The following is an 18,845-nucleotide window of genomic DNA, read 5'->3' on the forward strand; positions in this document are numbered from 1 at the left end:
AAATGAGATCAATGGATGTAGAGATGGGTATTACTAGAAAAACAAAACACAGAGTTATAATCTGAAATATGCATTTAAAATAAGAAAAAATAAATCTGCATTTGGCATCATTTAACTATTTCTGTTTCTGCAGGATCTTCAAAAGCACACTTTAAAATCTAGTGGAACATCTTCCCAGAAGAGTGGAGGTTATTCTAACATAAAATAGGATTTCAAAAAGCACATACAAACCTCATAGTCAGATGTCCACAACGTTTTGTCTATAAAGTGTACCTCATCAGGGTAGATGTACTCAACTGAGAATGTACACCTATTTCATAGTGATATGTTTCCATTTTCACCATCATTCTAAACCATTCCAGCTCCATAAGTGACTCACATCCATCACATGCATTTTACTTCTTTTCTCTGCCTATTTTTTTCTCACTTGCCTGCATGGGTCAAGCGTAAACTCCATAGTGACAAGATCAAGATCCATTCTGTATGCAGTTTTCCAACATAATATACAGACATGTATGGGGTTGTTCTGACTAAAATGTTTGTAAAATAATCATGCTCATTACCTATTCCCACTGGCAGCATCGCAACACGACCCGGATAAGCAAACAGAGGCTATTCGTTTTAAACGCAGTTTGTAAAGAGAACAGAATGAGCAGTGACAAAAAGACAAATTCCGTTAGTGACAGAGGTTTGATGGTGGAATTCTTAATTCTATTGTGTACTCTTCATCTTTTCTATATCATAATTTTTTTGTAGGAAAAAGATTCAGGAGGAAAAAAACACATACAGAAAAACAAGAACTGAGTTGAAACAAGAACTGTTTGTCTGTATTCATCATGAATTTATTTGGCTGAAACTCAAGCACCACAACCTCCAAACATGGCTGACATAACCTACAAATCCAAAGCTTCGCACACACTCCCACGCTGCGTTTCACCTAGCTACTGTCTGAGCACAGGTGTACTCAATTCCAAAATCACTACTCTCACACTATTTTCATTTGAAAACACATATCTTTCTCTGAGTTTTGGCCTTCCATCCACACTGAGAGGGCAATTTCTGTCAAGGAAAAAATAGTTTTTTGAAAATGCTCTGCAAAGTGGATAAATTTGAAAACGCTGTTTTTAGTGTGGACTGTGAAAATGGAGACTTTAGAAAACAATGACGTATTTTTTGTTATTTTCATAAAGTTTCAAAGAGCCAGAAAGTAAAAAATGACAGGTGGAAATGAAAGAGGTCGAAGCGTGTTACGTTTTGCTCATGGCAGTGCAGGGACGTAAGTGTTTTCAGACTGGATGAGCAACTTTTGGGAACAACTGAAAACGAAAAAATGCAGACGTGGACCGGATTTAAACAAAAATTACTTTTTTAAATGTATCCAGATTAGTATAGATTTAGATACATTCACCACACACACACACACACACACACACACACACACACACACACACACACACACACACACACACACACATATTGCATCAGAAAGCAAATTTACATTTATGTCATTTGGCAGATGCTCATACCCAGAACAACGTACAATTATCCTATTTATGCAATTGAGCAATTGCTGGTTATTTAAAGGCCAAGACATGAAAGCTTGGGGTTTGAACTCATCACTTTTCAATCAGAAGTCCATCCTCTTAACCACTGAGCTCCCCTTCCTAAATTTAGAGTTACAGCTGGTTTACTCTGAGACCTGCATCTGCTTGTGAAAGTGATGGTGGCAGCACTGACCAGAGGAAATCTTTAGCAGAAACAGTTAATGAGGTAAAGAGAAAAAAAACGTAAGTTTCCAATGTCTATCTAAAGACTGGATGGATTTTCAGCCGAGAGCGATGACTGTTAGTGATAGTGTTCGTTCCTGCCACTGCTTTTGAATGATATTCTAATTAACTAAATAACAGTGTGTGTGCGTGTGTGTGTTGGGCGGTAATGAAAGTGGGGTTACTGATTGATGTCAGCACCATTATACACACTCAGCAGGAGACCGATGGCCTGATCATGGTGAGAGAGAGAAGAGTCAGTGGAAAGGGCACCACTTTGGTCACAGTCACATTAATCTGAGTTTTTCTCTGGCATGTGTGTATTTGTGTGTGTGTGTATTTGTGACTTTTGTTTGCCTCTCTGTGTAAGATGCTTAGGGAATCATTAAAGCTCTCAATGCACCCTGAGCTGGTCATATGACTGTAACTGACAATGACAATAGAAATGCCAATAGTCAGAATGGGTATAGTCAAACCTTATGACAGAGGCTAGCAATTTAACTAGCTAGCATGTTGTGTTTTTACACTAGAAATGTCAGGAATATAAACTTTTTCTGAACTTCTTTCTGAACACAAAATTTACTGTGTTGCAAAAAAAATCAATATTGAGTTAAAAACTCGAGCAAATGTAGTCCTCTGAATTATAATATACAGGTAGACCCCAACCTAGGACGTAGATAGGGTACTACTCTATGATGCGTTCCGATGCAGACCTAAAGAGGCACTGTAAACACATTAAAGTTTTTCTTCAAACGATCAAACCAGCCATGGCTTGCAGTGAAACACGAAAGTAGGGTCATTCAGCTGCTTCTTCAGGTCATTAAAGAGGCTTGTAGCTTTTGCTTGGATGGTCAGCATGGTTAGAGGCACGTGTTTTTGATTCTGGTCTTCCATCCACACAGCCAGCAATCTCTTCATCTCTTCGATAGGCCCACTTCTCTTTGCTGAGATGGTCAAATAAGATTCACCGGATTCATGCAAAATCACGCTCACCGAAACGCCGGCTTCTTTTTGCCTAATAATGCGCAATTTCTCCTCAAGAGAAATTGCTTTCCTCTGCTTCTTTGCTCGACCAGCAGCTGAGGTAGTTCTTTTGTGTTTTTTAGCCATGGTAAATAAAGCAGCAAAGGGTAAAATCTCTTCACAGAATATGAGAATGCACAAGATCACTCTGAACACGTCTGAACTATGCGAGGCTATGCCGAGCAGAGCGTCTCTGATACCCACAATGCATGCCTGCCAGGTATACTTCTTCCCCACACTGTTTGCGGCGTTGTGAAATCTACTTACACACGTATTTGGAAAGATTTCATGGAAAAAAAATGTATTACTTTTTTTTCATCGGAGGTGACCGTCGTATCTCCGAAACGTCGTAAATCGAGTGGTTGTAGGTCAGAGTCTGACTGTAAATCCAGTTGGTCAGTAATATGAGGTGGTATTAAGAAGTTTCGAGACTAGCTCTGTTTACAAGAAAGTACTTAATTTATCTAAGTTTATACACGATCACCTTCAAAATATTCCCCTTGAACAGCAATACAGCGCGCCCTGTGCTCCCGTTCGCTCTGATCTTGACGACTCATTGATGAATTTCACATTTTCTCTTTCTTCTAACTTGCTGTGCATGTTGAAATCACCAACATGATAAGGCACAGAATAGCACCAGTTAGCACCATTAGTCTCGAAACTTTTCGATACCACCCACCGCATATATAAGTGTTAGTGTAGCACATGAGCTAGGGGTTGATATCAAAGTTCTATAGCAAACCGCTCAAGATCTTCTACACCAAACCCTATGAACCATATCTCCATGGAGCTGGCTTTGTGCACAGGGGCATTATCATGCGAGAGCAGGTTTGAGTTTCCTAGTTCAAGTTTAGTAACAGATCAGGAAAAGAACATTCAGATGTCTCAGATCTCTTGTGAGATTTGAATAACTGAACGAAGAATCTCCCAACAATGTATTTAACACAGCAGTGTGCGGCAAGCTTGAGAAAAAAAAATGTTTCTGGGAAAAAATGTCCATGTGTAAATATTTGAAGTTGAGTTGTTAGCTTGGAATCTGGAGGAACTTAGAGGAAAAAAAAGGAACAAAAAACAGCATTTAGACAAAAATCTGTTCTCTCTCTCTCTCCCTCTCTCTCTCGCTCTCTCTCTGGCATTTTCTTTGTCTCTCTCTAAATCTGACTATAAGATTCTCATCTGAATGCTCCTTCTCTCCATCTACAGTATGTCCAAAACCCATTCTCATATATAACAAAATGAAGCTTATAGATAAAGAATGAAATATGTCTGAATATGTGAATAACGGATATAAAACGTGTTAACCTCTGTAATGTAAAATCCGAAAAGAATATGTCTCGAATCTGCATTTAGATAGAACGTCGTTCACTGTGCAGACCCCCCAGAGCCTTGCTATTGTTCAAAAATCCACTTGTTTTTTTTCTTCTCCTCTCCGATATGGCACACGTGTGCCCCATCCCCGCATGTCGTTTACTTCAGTCAGTTCTCACATTGTGTCTTGTCAGTTCTATCATTTCTCTAGTCACAAATAGAGCGTTTCGAGTATCTACCCTGCATTTCGTCTTTACTTTCCTTCAACCTGTTCGTCTGTCTGTCTGTCTGTCTGACCGTCTCTCTCAATCACTCACTCAGTGGGGTGATGCATTAATACTCATGGGCCACTGAAAGCACAGCTTGTCCTCATTCCTACCTCTATCTTCTAATATGTCTATGTCTCTCTCTCTCTCTCTCTCTCTCTCTCTCTCTCGCTCTCTCGCTCTCTCTCTCTCACACACACACACACACACACACACACACACACACACACACACACACACACACACACGTCTGCACATCTGCACCCACACACAGACCTCAACCATCATCAAGAAAAACCATGGCAACAGCTGCTGGGTAAGTGGGAGAGAGGAATTGGTCAAACTGCTCAATATGGCTCTTGTAGAGGGAGGAGAGAGAGAGAGAGAGAGAGAGAGAGAGAGAGAGAGAGAGAGAGAGAGAGAGAGGGGGAATACAGTAGCAACACCAACAGAGAGGGAGACAGTAGCACACAGAGAGAGGGAGGCATATGGTAGTAAAACATGTAGACAGCACCCAGCCATCAATCCCTGTGTGAATAATTAAAATGCCACTTCTACTGTTTCAGCCAGTGGTGAGGCTGAAGTGCTTTTCAAACCTACTTCAAAGGTGTGTGTGTGGGGGTGCACGTGTGTGTTTGTGCATGTGTGTGTGAACAAATGTGTCAAATTATGATTGCAGTGCACAAAGGAAGGAAGCAGCAACTTGATTTCCCCTTGTGTTCTTATTTCCGTAGACATCATGAGCACATACACACACACACACACACACACACACACACACACACACACACACACACACACACACACACACACACACACACACTAAAAGGCACACAGTCTTACAGAATAGCTTGTAGTAACCAATCTGAAACTATCCTTGTATCCAGTTCTGCTAAACATTCCTCATGCAGATAGGATACGTTTTTTCTACAGGCCACAGACATACCACCTGGGCATGTTTCAAACGATTTCAAGTTACTTTCAAAAGAGGAAACGCACTGTACAATGTTTTCTTTATGTTTTAATTTGATTGAATTTTCATTTTTTAGCCCTTTTTTATTCTGCAGCGTCTTTTGTGTTTACCTGTCCAGAGCGCTCCAGAGTTTTGCAGGTGGTGCATCAGTAATAATGGTCCGTGGGGAAACACAGTGCTTTGTGTTAAGTTAATGGACTAAACAAAGCATCGAGGCAATTATTAGCAGATGCGCTATACTTTTGTTATTTAGAAAGTGACAATATTTTATTGGTAAATTGATTGCTTCTCACTAAACTGTTTTTCAAACCAGTTCTCTCAGCACCACTGCTGACCTGAACACATGACCTTCCGACCCAAAGCCCAAAGCCTTAACCACTCATTTAAATGGTGCAACAGAAAGGCCCTGTCACCTGGAGATTGTGAGTTTGAATTCAGCTGATGCCAGGACCATCTGTGGACAGGTGGCATACTCTATCTGCTCATCAATCAAAACAGACAAGTGTTTTGCATGAGCAGCAGTTTGAAAAGATGTGCTCCGCTGGCTTTACGTGTCTCAGAAGAAACACGTGATAGCCTTCATCCTCCCTGGTTGGTAGATAGATGAGAAAATGAGAGAAAATTTGGGAGTGGGGAGTTTAAAAAACTACTCAATAAGTTATAAATGATATTCTCCAGGTTTAGCAAGTCACTGAACACAGCATTCATGGTAAACAAGCTAACACTTTTAATGAGGTAGACTCTAGGAGTCTTTTTTGGATCAATCAATATCGCTGTGTTGAATCAATAAGACAAACTATACAGATTGCTGTGTTAAGGACATAAATCTACATCACTTTGCACAATTAGCTGGATAGTTTGCTGCTAAATAAAAGATAAACATAGAGGCATCCATACTTTTTTACACTCTGACTTCCCATTTCTAAGTTAAACTATATATGGGCAAACGTTTGTGGACTCTCACTTCCATATGTGGTTTATCCGAAATAATCATAACAACCTCCTTATAATGATGTAGTGGTTAATAAAGTAAAGTCAGGTGCTGATGTATATGAGTTAAGAAGGCTTAGGTTGTGGTTAGTGTTTCAATCTATCCCAAAGGTGTTCAGTAGGGTTTGAGCTCTAGAGCAGACCAAAATCTTCTACCCCAACCTATGTTACCCATATCTTCATGGAGCAGGTTTTGTGCACAGGGGCACAAACATTTTATGCTGGAATAGGTTTGGAAAAGTAAATTCTACCGCATCCAAAGACATCTCATAAAAGTGTATAGGAAATGGAGTGGCCAAGTATGTCTCCAGACCTGAACCCTATTGAACACCTGTGAGGCATCTTTAAGCAGAAGGTGAAGAAGCAGCATGTGTCTAACATCCAGCAGCTACGTGATGTCATTATAGAGGAGTGGAAGAGGATCCCAGCAATAACCTGTGCAGCTCTGGTCAATTCTATGTCCAGGATTAAGGCAGTGCTGGATAACAATGATGCTCACACAAAATATTGACACTTTGGACTTAGTTTTGACATGTTCACTTAGGGTGTACTCACTTTTGTTACCAGCTATTTTGACATTAATGGCTGTTTGTTGAGTTTGCAGAGCATAGAAAATCTGTACTGCTGTACAAGCTGCACACCAACTTCTCAAGTCCCTTGAGAAGGAATTCTAAAATGGTTGCTGAAATGTAAAGTGTGAACCCATATATATATATATATATATATATATATATATATATATATATATATATATATATATATATATATATATATATCATCTTATATGTAAACATGAAAATGTATACAAAGAGGAGAATAAAATATGAAGCGAGGTACTGTACATCTTTGACTTACCACATCCAGTCAAGAGACAGAGGAGCATGAGCAGAGCCTGCAGCCCACCGGGACCACACACACATCCCATCCTGTCGAGGCAAAAATACAGAGAGAATACTGTAAGATACAAAGTAGGGAAAGCTAAGACATAGGAAACTCTGCTGTGATCTGAATGCGAAATGAAGCTTTATTGGCTGTTTGAGGGTCACACAAAGACATTCATTAAAAAAGATTCCACCGAAAGATTTTTGCCCGTCTCTTTCTCTCCCTCTCCCTCTTTCTCTTTTTCTCTCTTTCTCTATCTAAATCTTTGTTGATAATTTATAGACCAGCACCCTGACCTTCCACCAATCTCTCATCATCAGTGAGAACACAGCCAACCTCCTTTCGCTGCCATCTCCACAAGCATATCATTACACGCTCACACACACACTCCGTCGGGCAGATAAGACTGAAAAGCGAGAGCCTGTTTTCAGCAGAGGCGACCTGTGACATTCGTCAGTAGTAAGGGCATTGTGAAATCGCTAGTGCCCCCCACCCCACACACACACACACACACACACTTAACGGATGAGGCACGCTCAGCGTTCTGATGAAAAGTGGAAAAAAAAAAAACACCGGGGTTTATTAAGCTGCCTGTGTGTCCTTTATGACCAGAATGAAGGGGAAAGATTAATGTAAATGTGTGTCCACACAACCGAAAATACGAAAAGTTTCACTTTTTTTAATCAAACATAGAATAGCAATCAGGTGGCCTGAGTGCTGGCACTTGCTGAATGTTAATAAGCTTTGCTATCCCTTTCCTTCCCTCTCTCTTTGTCTTTCCCTTTTTTCCTCCTTTCTAGTTCGCTCGCAGCCCCTCTTCACAGATTTTCAGCATTTTTATTATTCGTCTATGCTCAAGGAAAAAAGCCTTTCTCTTGTTCTCTCTCTCTCTCTCTCTCTCTCTCTCTCTCTCTCTCTTCTCTCTCTCTCCATGGGTGGTCTTGCTGCCTTTTAAAGGTTCTCTAGTACTTTTTTAAACGTATCATTTTATTGTCTTTTCACCCTGCAGCAAAAAGAAAAAGAAAAAAATACACTCAGAGCCTGCGGCTTTAAAGGTGCAGTTTATAAAGTTTAACAATGTCCCTAAACCTGTCATAATTGCACCATTTGCAAAGATACTTTAGAAAAACTATAATTTCCAAAATTGCAATGTAATGGAACTCCCTAGTTTCTAAATATTGAGCTTTGATTAAATTTTTTTCTGGCCCTCCAGCACCTTGAAAAGCTGCTTGCTGCTTATTTTCTTTTAAAGACTATGTGTGTTTTCAACAGAGGGCAGAAGAGAGCTCTAAACCTCACGTATTCCTTCTTTAAGTTTTTCTTCTATGACAGTGTGAATAAGCTACAGAACATGGCGGCCAGGACATAGCTCTTTATAAAGATACATGGACCAATGACTCTGTGTGTGTGTGTGTGTGTGTGTGTGTGTGTGTGTGTGTGGTTTTGCGAATTGGCTTCCTGAATACATTGCTTGCATGTTTGCATTTTGCCAGCCCAGCTCTTGGCAGCGAGAAGGCAAGTGTGAAGAGAGCTTATGTAGCCCATCCATTATGCATGTGGAGAGGGCCCGGTGCAGCTGAACGGGCATCACACGGGCATCATGTGGGCACAGTAACCAGATGCCAGTGAGAAAGAGGGGAGGAAGAAAATATTCTGCCAGACAGCAGGACATGAACACAGATGAGCTGCCAGAAAAAAACTGCCCCAGAAAAAAAAAAACAGAGAGCAAAGACACACAGTTGCACAATATATTGGTTGTTAAACTGTAGTGCTATATTGGTCTTGGCAAAATGAATATGGCAGAAGTCTGCTGAGTCTTCTAATGAGCCACAGTTTTGTTCTGTAAGCGTTTACAGACTGCAGATAAAGGGGTGGTACAGTGTTAGATGACTAAGTTTTCAAAAAAAAAAAAAGCTTTCTCCAATGACATTGATTTATTTGTTCATTCAATAATAATATAAAGAGGAATATAATTTTTGTTTATTGCTCACATGGAATCTTAAAGTTCCTGCAAGTTATTATACCTCAAATCATGCAAGCAGTCAGATATAAAGCTTTTGATTATGCTTATTAACATACAATTCAATTTAATTGTATTTTTATTTAGCATTTTTAACAATGGATACTGTCTCAAAGCAGCTTTACAAAGATAAAGCGGTTATAAAAATATGTACCTTATAATTGTAAGTTTGTCCCTAATGAGTGAGCCAGTGGCGACTGTGACAAGAAAAAACTCTCTGAGATGAGGTGGGGCATAAGGAGCAAACCTTGAGAGGAATCAGACTCAAAAGAAAACCCATCCTCATCTGGGTGGCCCCCGAATGTCCATTCTGCCTGTTCTGGTTCCTGATCCTGATCCCTGTTCAGCTCTGCCTCTCTAGGTTCTGGTTTGAGCTCTGGACTGTTTTTGGTTTGTGTTTTTGCTCTACCCTATATCGCTCAGTTATCTTGGATTTTTGGATTTTTTATTTTGGTTATCCTTGCTTTGCTCTGTCTGCCCGCTCCCAGATTTGGAACTGTTTTTCTGTCTGTGTTTTTCTGTCTCTTTTATTAAAGACTGTTATTCTTAAACTCTCTGTTTGCATCCTGCATTTGGGTCCTCCTCTCAGTCTCACATTCCTGACAAGCTAGTAACAGGACTAGTAACAAGACTAGTAAAAAGACTAGTAACACTTATAGTTGCAGCAGTTTCAACAACACTACATGTTTAACCATATTTAGGAAAATAAACTATATGGACAATAAACTGTTCCTAGATACTTGGAGGCACACAGCTGTATAGAAAGTCTTTAAATGCGGTAGCATTAAATTTTCCCTTCACTTAAACTAATAGACCAAAACCCAGCACAAAGCAAAGCAAAGCCCCATGAAGAGAATATGGGTTAGAGTAGAAGATATTGAGTGGCCTGCTATAGAGCTCAACCCTACTGAGCACCTTTGGGATGAATTGGAACATTGAATACACCCGAGGCCTCAAGAAGCCATAGTGACAAAGCTCATATTTAATTAAAAAGCAAGACAAAAACAAACAAAAAACACTTTCTGCTTAGGCCACACCCACTTCATCTGAAGACAGATACAGACATTTGAAAAACTAAGAAAATGCAGAAAATATCACACCCCTAAATCCCATGTACATTCACACCAGGGGACAACGGGAGTGCTTTAGCTTTCCGAGGAAACCTGGGAACTTGAAGGAAACCCAACAAATTTAGGGACAACGTGTAAAGTTCATGACAGGATTTGTGGTATTGGTCTATGGGCAAGATTATCTGAACCCTATTTTACATGTTCACATGTTTTTCTTTCCCTACTGCATTGTGAGGCATAGTGGTGATTATGTTGTACACTATATGGACAAAAGTATTGGGACACCTGACATTTCATGCCATATGTGGTTCTTCTCCAAACTGTTACCACATAGCTTGAAGCACACAATTGTATAGAATGTCTTTGGATGCAGTATAATAAAATTTTGTGTTCACTTGAGCTTGAAAATCCAAAACCTGTTCCAGCATGGCAACGCCCCTTTGCACAAAGCAAGCGTCATAAAGATAGTTTATATGATTGTTGGAGAGAAAGATCTTGAGTGGCCTGCTATAGAGCTCTGATCTCAACCCTATTGAACACCTTTGGGATGAATTGGAATGCTGACTGCACCCCAGGCCTCCTCACCTCACCTACATCAGTACCTGACATTACTAACATCCTTGTGTCTAATGAACACAAATCTCCACAAGCACAAATCTAGTGGAACATCTTCCCACAAGAGTGAAGAAATTATAAGGGCAAATTGGGACTATATGTGGAATGCGATGCTCAAAAATCAAGTACCGTATATATGACCAGATGTCCACAAACTTTTGACAATATAGTTTATGTATATGTATATTCAGTGTTTGTAATCCTTATCAATATTGTGCAGTCCTAATGGAGAAGGCGCTGGACAAAATAAGAGACAGATGGAGGAAGAGAGGGGGGGAGAGAGGGTGGGTGGGAGAAAAAAACAAACAGATAAAAGCAAGCATTACAGGGAGTGAATGGAAGATAGAGATAAAGAGATATAGAAAGAAGGAGCGAGTGAGAAAAAAAAAGATAGAATGAGAGAGAGAGTTGGTGTGAGAAAATGTCAAATCATGGCTAGGGACTGCAGCCAAAATTTAATGGATAATGTACAACCAGCTAGGACAGTCTGAAGGGTAGACAGTGTAAAAAGAAAACGACAGTGAAATAAATAAAGACTTAAGCACAAGAAAAAGAAAAGGCGCGCTAAAGAGAGACGTATTTACAGGCCTGGGAAGGGCATGCTCCCTGCATTGACACCAACGGTGCCCAAGAGAGTCTCTATTGAGATTGAAATTTGGAATGAGCTTCTCAATGCTCGAGCACGATGACGCAGCTTCTGCCTCTACTGTAAATTCAGCATCGGATCCGCCCTTCTCGCTCGGCACAATCATTCAGCTTTGGACAGCCAATCATTTAGACATGTCGGCCCTTTCAGGCTTTACAAGGCTTTTAGTTGGCTGTGATTTAAATTGCTTTGGTTAGCTCTGCTCCTGGATTCTACAAAGAGGCAGCAGGTTATTGAAATTGGACTCTGGAACCACGAGCATGCAAGCTTCTGGCCGTTTGTTCCCTTGGCTTGCGTTATTTTATTATTATTTTTTTTTTATGGACTCAGAACCAAGTGTGAAAGCTATTTTTGAGAGAGAGAATGATTCCTGGTCCTCATAAATACCATAGCTCAATTCAACCAAACCCTTCCACCTTCGGTCATTATAATGATAAGCGGAGGAGACAGAATGCCTTGTTAATATGTAGGCTAAAATCCGACACTCATAGCACCAGAGCACTATAATTAGCTCACCTTTATCATCCAATTGCTTGTACGGAGAGAATTGTGAAAAATGGATGTCTTGTGTTGGCCTGCATGACTAAGAATCTAAGAACAGCTCCTTGTTTGCAGGGATTTACAGCATGGTACAAAGAATAAAAACTAGCAAATGAATCAACCTTGTACCTCCACTTTGCAAACCAGTAAAAGCAAACCAATGATTGAGAGCCTCCCCCAGAATGTGTCCCAGGCACTGAAGTATTCAGGCCAAATGTGTAAAAACCAAAACGTTGTATTTTCTGTAGAGCAGCTCTTTCCCTTTTTACACCTCACATAAAAAAAAAGAAAAAAGATGTCTCCTGATGGCACCTATTAATGGTAACATGAGTCAGACATGTGCATAAGAAGGCTTATGCAAAAACCCTGAGATCTGGTTTCTCTTCCATTTTTATTTGTTCCTGATCCCCAGTATCAAGGATTAGAAATAAGAAGATTATCGAATTGGCAAATCATACACCTAAGGAAAAAGGGGGCCAGTAGATATGCTGTCAGGTCTACAGCAAAAACAGCGACGGAAGGCAAACATCTACATATCTGCCAGCATGAAGCTTCGGGATACGAACTGTAATAACACAAGATGCACGTACATGAATAATTTTGCGCTGTTTTGCAACGCTGAGTTGGTGAAGTTGGCGATATGTCCATGATATCTTGTTCAGATTACTGTAAGTACTTTTATAATACGAATATTGCTGCAATTTTTATCTACAAGAAGACCTAATAGGGATCTTATCACTCACAATTTTCTCTCTAGATTATGTTAGGGTACAGAAAAAATGAATATTGTAGCATTTATGTAGCCTAATATCTTTTGACTGTACTCTACATGTAGTTACAACAGAGCAAAATATCAGGAGACTGGTTCTTGACCTTCAGATCCTCTCTACATAGAAAAGGAGTCTCATCAGCCTCTGTCCAATCAGCCTTGAGAATTCCTTACTGAATAACATCATTGCTATTAATGTAATAATGTGCATCAGTAGTTTTTTAATGTTTCTACCTGGGATATAACCAGTTCCCTGTAGCTACTGCGGAAAGAAGACATCATCCATCGCTCTGAATCACACCCATGAGGCATAAAGAAAACACTCCGCCTTTCTGGCCCTATTCCCCCAGCATGCCTGGCTGCGTATCACTGCATTGCATGAAGAAGTATCTCTTCAGGGCCCGATCATAAATCCCCAAGGTGAGGACAGAGCCCTGTTAGGACCCTAAGCTTAATCAAACTTCTTCTGGCAGTAGTGATGGATGAGCCCCATAGCACAGGCAGCCATATTGGAAGCGCTGAGATGCCATAACCCTCATCGATCCAGTGGTTTCCTTTGCTCTGTACCTTTTAGAGGGGACAAGTGATGGGAAAGAAGTGTGGTTCACATTTAAATACCACCAGAAGAGTATAATTGGATGGGAATTAGAGATGACAGTACTGCTGAGGGCATCAATCGCTTCATTTTATATAAAAAAAAAAGTTCACCTTGATACATATTGTCCTTGTTAACTAATAGAGTGAAATGAACAATCTCTAAGTTTGTAATATATATATATATATATATATATATATATATATATATATATATATATATATATATATATATATATGAATGAGTCTTCAGGACTGGTGAGGAAACTTTCAAGATTATGCCAAGCTATATAGACCACGTTTCCCATCAGTCACTGCTTATGTCACATGACTTTCTGCAATTCATGAAAATATGCATTTTGCACCAAAATTTGCACCAACATGGCTACCATACCATACTTCAAAACTATGCATTCCATCTGGACTGTGGTTTATTGGAACCATCACCAAGAAGACAAAAATGTGACCTGCCCAGTCCCTATTGAGGCATAGCAATATATTATATATAAAATATTTGTTGTTCTTCTTCTTATACTTATGTTCCAAATATTATTTTTAGTTTGTTTCTTTTGTATAATTATACTATAAGTACACTATAAGTATATAATTAAATTTATCTGCACTTGCATCCAATTCACACCTCAATATGTGCCAGTAGACAATGTTTATTGCTGCTATAAAATATTTATATCTAAATGTTTTATATTTATTTATCTATATATTTATTTATATATAAAAGTCATTTCAAGAACATTCAATAATAAATGAAAACATTGTAATCAATTTGCTGTGGTACTAAAAGAGAAAAAAAAAAAAAAAAAACCTTCTGGCCCTCGAACGAATCTCAAAACATAATGACATGGTGAGAATCAAGTCATTACAGTAGGTTACATTTATAAGAATAGATTTTTATTACTGACTTGCTTTAGCAATTTCAGAATTGGAATCCCTAAGGTTTAAAATGATTTGCTTGCTTCCATACTAATTGGTTTGCATTTTTTACAGCGGTGCTGTAGGGAAACTCTGTCTTGCTCCGGGGATGTGGGGTGATTACTGATTCCTGGAGATTAAAACACACACAAAGTCAATCAAACACACACCCTCTAGATAATTAAAATAGACCAGGAACTGCGAGCAGGAAGTAATGAATAGTTAGAATTTTAAACGAAGCCAGCAACCACAAACAGAAAGCGGGATCCAGTTTACGCAGGATTACGGCTCTGGAACCTCCTACACATGTGTTCCTGATACTGATGGAGCTTCTGTTTTTTTCTGTTTTTTATTTAGTATTATTGTGTTGTTTGGATTTTCCCAATTCTATAACAGATGATGCGGAGAAGTGATGAGAAACGAGAGAATTAGTTTGATGTCACAGTCAATGTGCCAGTTTACCCCAGAGGTAATGGTGGGTGGAAAAAGTGAGGGAACATCTTTCAATTAGAGGTGGGAGAAACGAAGACGAGTGTGTCTCGAAATTCAGCCTGTGGCTGAGGGTTTTGGACGAGCTGTCAGTCCCTGTGTGAACTCTTCACAGCCTCTGTCAGACCTGCCAACTGAAGGAGCCCTTATTATACTATAATTATATTTTACCAAAACAACGATCTGGTCTTTCTATCTCTCTGGCTGAATGCTGCTTACGAGATTAAGTAAAGCACATTTTAATTTCCCATTATTATCATTTATACTCTCAATCTATAGATTACTGACTACGCCATCAAATGTAAGCTTTTACTAGTTCAATTACATTATTTCAGCTAGCCATGTAAAACCCTGATTAATTTAGCTAACATTTCAATCCAGCAGTAGTTATTTGATGCTAATTAGCTAGACATATTAACAGCAAGCCAGTTTTACATTAGGCTAAATATTGCATTGTGAAATAAATGCCAGGAGTGATAGCTTTAGCTTCTTTATCTGAGCTAGCCAGGTACCAAATACAATTTGTTACCCCTTCAGCAGTAGCTATCATGGAAGCTACATAAGAACAATGTTTGCTAGCTAACTAAAGATGCTGTAGGTGTAGGTGTCATAAAATATGAGCTAGTGCATCAGTGACCTTTCATTCTCAGCATGAACATGATGAAAAGAAAAATACAAAATCGTATAAAGAAACACTGAAAAGACTCACAGAATATTTTTTTGACACATTAGCATCAGATGAAAGGACATGTGGAACCATACCACTCTATATAAAATCAAGAAAGTACTTATATTCAATGTGTTCTTATGTTTTCTTTGCGTTACAATTTGTACAGAAAAACACAAAATAAAGTGGTAAAAATAAAGACAACCTTTAAGAAGTTCTCTATGCAATAAACCGACCGTCAGAGGTCTGTGTGTCTGCTGATGCTGTCTGTTAAGCCTCAACCCAAGAATGACATTTCAAAGACATCCTCAGACACACTGCTGGGATCCAGCCAGTTAAACATTTACACGCTTCACAGTAAACAGTAGAAAAAGAGAAAGAAATTGGAGAGAAGGACAGATGTAGGAAAAGATGTCTATTTTTTCAGTATCTTGCCATGTGTTTCTTTCTTTCTCTCACACACACAGGTTTAATCGGCCGAGATGAAAATCTCTGGAATGTCGGTTGAGAAATAAGGCTCGAAAGGCGATTCAGTTCTCTAATGACTGTGGTATAAAACCAGATCGATGATACGAGCAAGGCCATCTTGCTCATATAGAGAAAGAGTCTGGGTCTTAACAGCGGCATCATTAGGCTCTTATTCGTTCACACCAGCAAGCAATAAAGTGACAGGCCTCATTTGGTTTTCGATGCGTGTGAGCAATATAGAGCTGTGATTTTTAGTGAAGTGTGACTGAAGATTTTCTTAATTAAATAATATGGTGAAGTCGCAAATTCAAACGATTGAATGACCCACTGTTGTAACTAATGTGTTTCAAGATTTTTTTAGGACCTCTCTCATGTCTTATATAGCCTGCAATTAGTTCCTATTTACTGTTTGACCTGCAATAATGGAAGCCTATTCTTAACTATTCTGAACATACTGTATTCAACTTTCCTTGCACATCAAGGCATTGGGAAATAAAATAAAGCATGGTCGAAAAAAACAAACTTTCCAAATTATAAATGCATTTAATATTAAATGAAGCAATAAGCTCTGAGTGCGTGTGAAAGTGTGTCTACCCAGGTAGCTTCAAATCTCAATATATACTGTAGCTACTAGGATTTCTCATTAGAACTAAAGTAATGCTGGACATGTGCACACCCACAAGCAACAGCAGTAGTGGTCACTACATGTCCACACGTATTTTTACACGTATAAAAATTGATGCTAGCATGGCAGTACCACATGCAGTAGTAAGTGGCTTGTTTGTCCTATTGCTGAAAGGTGCGCACATGTCGCAGGCGAGTCCAGAGACCGTTAATCAAGATGGCAGACAACAGTGTGAGTTGGGCACACTGGGTAAGAAGACCGCTTTCCACTTTGACACGGACAGAAGAGTTGAAGGCCTATTTGGTCCCTTGTAAAAGATCCTCAGTGGTCAGCATTTCAACACTGATGACAAAGTGATGCAGGCTGTCCTAGGATGGTTCAGGCATACTGACAAATCTTTCGATGCCAAATCTTTCCAGGGTTAGTTAAACGCTGGGATAAGTGTATAAATGTAGTATTTCGAAAAATAAATGCATTTTCCACTCCATTAAATTAGTTTATTTTATTTTATAAAAATCAAAATCCCGATTTGGTGAGATGCTACAAACCACACTACTAAACAAACAAGTCATCAAGCAAGCTTCAGTACCATGTTCTAATCTTTATTTTTACTGAACCATGCTACTTTTCAGTTTGTCAAAGCTGTGATCACAAAGAGGCACATTTTAGAGACTGCGGTACAACCTGTACCTTTCCAATACTCAAACCTGCAAGGTCTTTGTCACAGACTTCAATGCCCCCATACTGGGTTCTTGCCAACTGTCAGTCCAGGGCCAGAGCTACCTGCCAGACAACCCTTTTGCAAAAAAACAAAAAACAAAAAACAAAAAAAAACCCAGCAAGCCTGTCTCCAACAACAACACCAAAAAAGATTAATGCTTTTTGAATGCTTTTGGGACTTGAATATCCTTCCCAGCCATTTAGAAGGGGTTTGGGAAATCCAGATTCCCCCTTGGCATTTTGGCTAGGCATTAGTGTAGCCAGGCTCTAGACCTCTCTTTAACAGTCTCCTGCAATGCCAAGTCTCTCAATGCCAGTTACTGAGCACAGTGCCAATCCACTTCCTGTTCTCCATGGCCATCAAAGCAAACCACATTTGACACTAATAGCGTCACAGCAACACTGCTCTGTGTTAGTGTGGGCTCCGTAAATGGCTACAATTTGCCCACTTTTCCAGGAGCTTCCTGTTTCTCATAGCATGTGGATGAATAGGAAAAAAACAGTGATCCAAGGGCACTTGATGGAAGATCAAGAATAATTTCGACATTCCTATAATACCAGTACTTTCATGGTCAATAATGTAATTTTCTGCAGGTGGAATGTATGACTGCTTTGTCTACACACATGGGTAACTGATGTCCATTCAAATCAAACTCTTCAAAAATCAGACTCCTTCCATTTATTAAAAAAAACAGTGTCATTTACATAATTCTAGGTGACTTGATGTCACTAATATTCTGGTGCTATAAATAGTGTGATGTGAGCTTTATCTCACTTTTGCTGCATCCCACAACCCTATTACTGATTCCTATAACAGCAGTGACTTTTAACTATTCACTAATTCATTGAACTAGGCTAAGAGACAAAGTACATGTTTGGGCAAGAGCAACATAAGCCATTTTGTGCTGATTAGGGATTGGTGGATCAAAACTAAAGTGTTAATACTTTACTTTTCAATACTGGGTTGGTCAGGAGAGGATTGACTCTCACATTAAAATATTACTTCTACCTGTATAATAGCATTTTAATCTTTTTTAAATCTAAGATTATGAGAGTCGTAGCAATTCAAGAATAAAATCCTAATATTTTGAGAAAAAAGTCAACCTTGCAAGAATAAAGTTTTAGCAATACGAGAATAAAGTAGAAGCAGTACAAGAATAAAGTCGAAATATTTCAAGAATAAAGTGAAAATTATAAGAATAAAGTCATAGCAGTACAAGAATAAAGTCGAAATTCTGAGAATAAATTCGTAGCAATACGAGAATAAAGTCCACATGCCACAAGGCATTAGGACCCGGCTGAAGTACTGGCACGTGCCAGTGTTCATCTCCTTCAGGGTCGATTTCTTTGATCATCATCCTCATAGTCTCTTGAGAAACAACATTTCCTCTTCGAACAGCATGCAGATGTACATCTTTTTTGCAGCCATTTAAGACTGCAAAAAAGATTTATTATATTTATTATTATTGTCTGGCTAAATTTTT

General features: G+C 39.1%; 1 protein-coding gene across 2 annotated transcripts in view; it reads right to left on the reverse strand.

Moving 5' to 3' along the window:
- Positions 1-18,845, reverse strand: part of ncana (neurocan a) — an 88,554-nt gene that overhangs the window by 49,655 nt on the left and 20,054 nt on the right. For both annotated transcript variants that reach the window (XM_046876997.1, XM_046876998.1), the window contains exon 2: positions 7,182-7,252. In XM_046876997.1, coding sequence (XP_046732953.1) covers positions 7,182-7,251 — 70 coding nt within the window. In that variant the 5' untranslated portion in view covers position 7,252. The remainder of the gene's footprint in view (positions 1-7,181; positions 7,253-18,845) is intronic.

The sequence above is a fragment of the Silurus meridionalis genome, chromosome 20 (genome assembly GCF_014805685.1).
Source record: "Silurus meridionalis isolate SWU-2019-XX chromosome 20, ASM1480568v1, whole genome shotgun sequence".
Lineage (NCBI taxonomy): Eukaryota > Metazoa > Chordata > Actinopteri > Siluriformes > Siluridae > Silurus > Silurus meridionalis.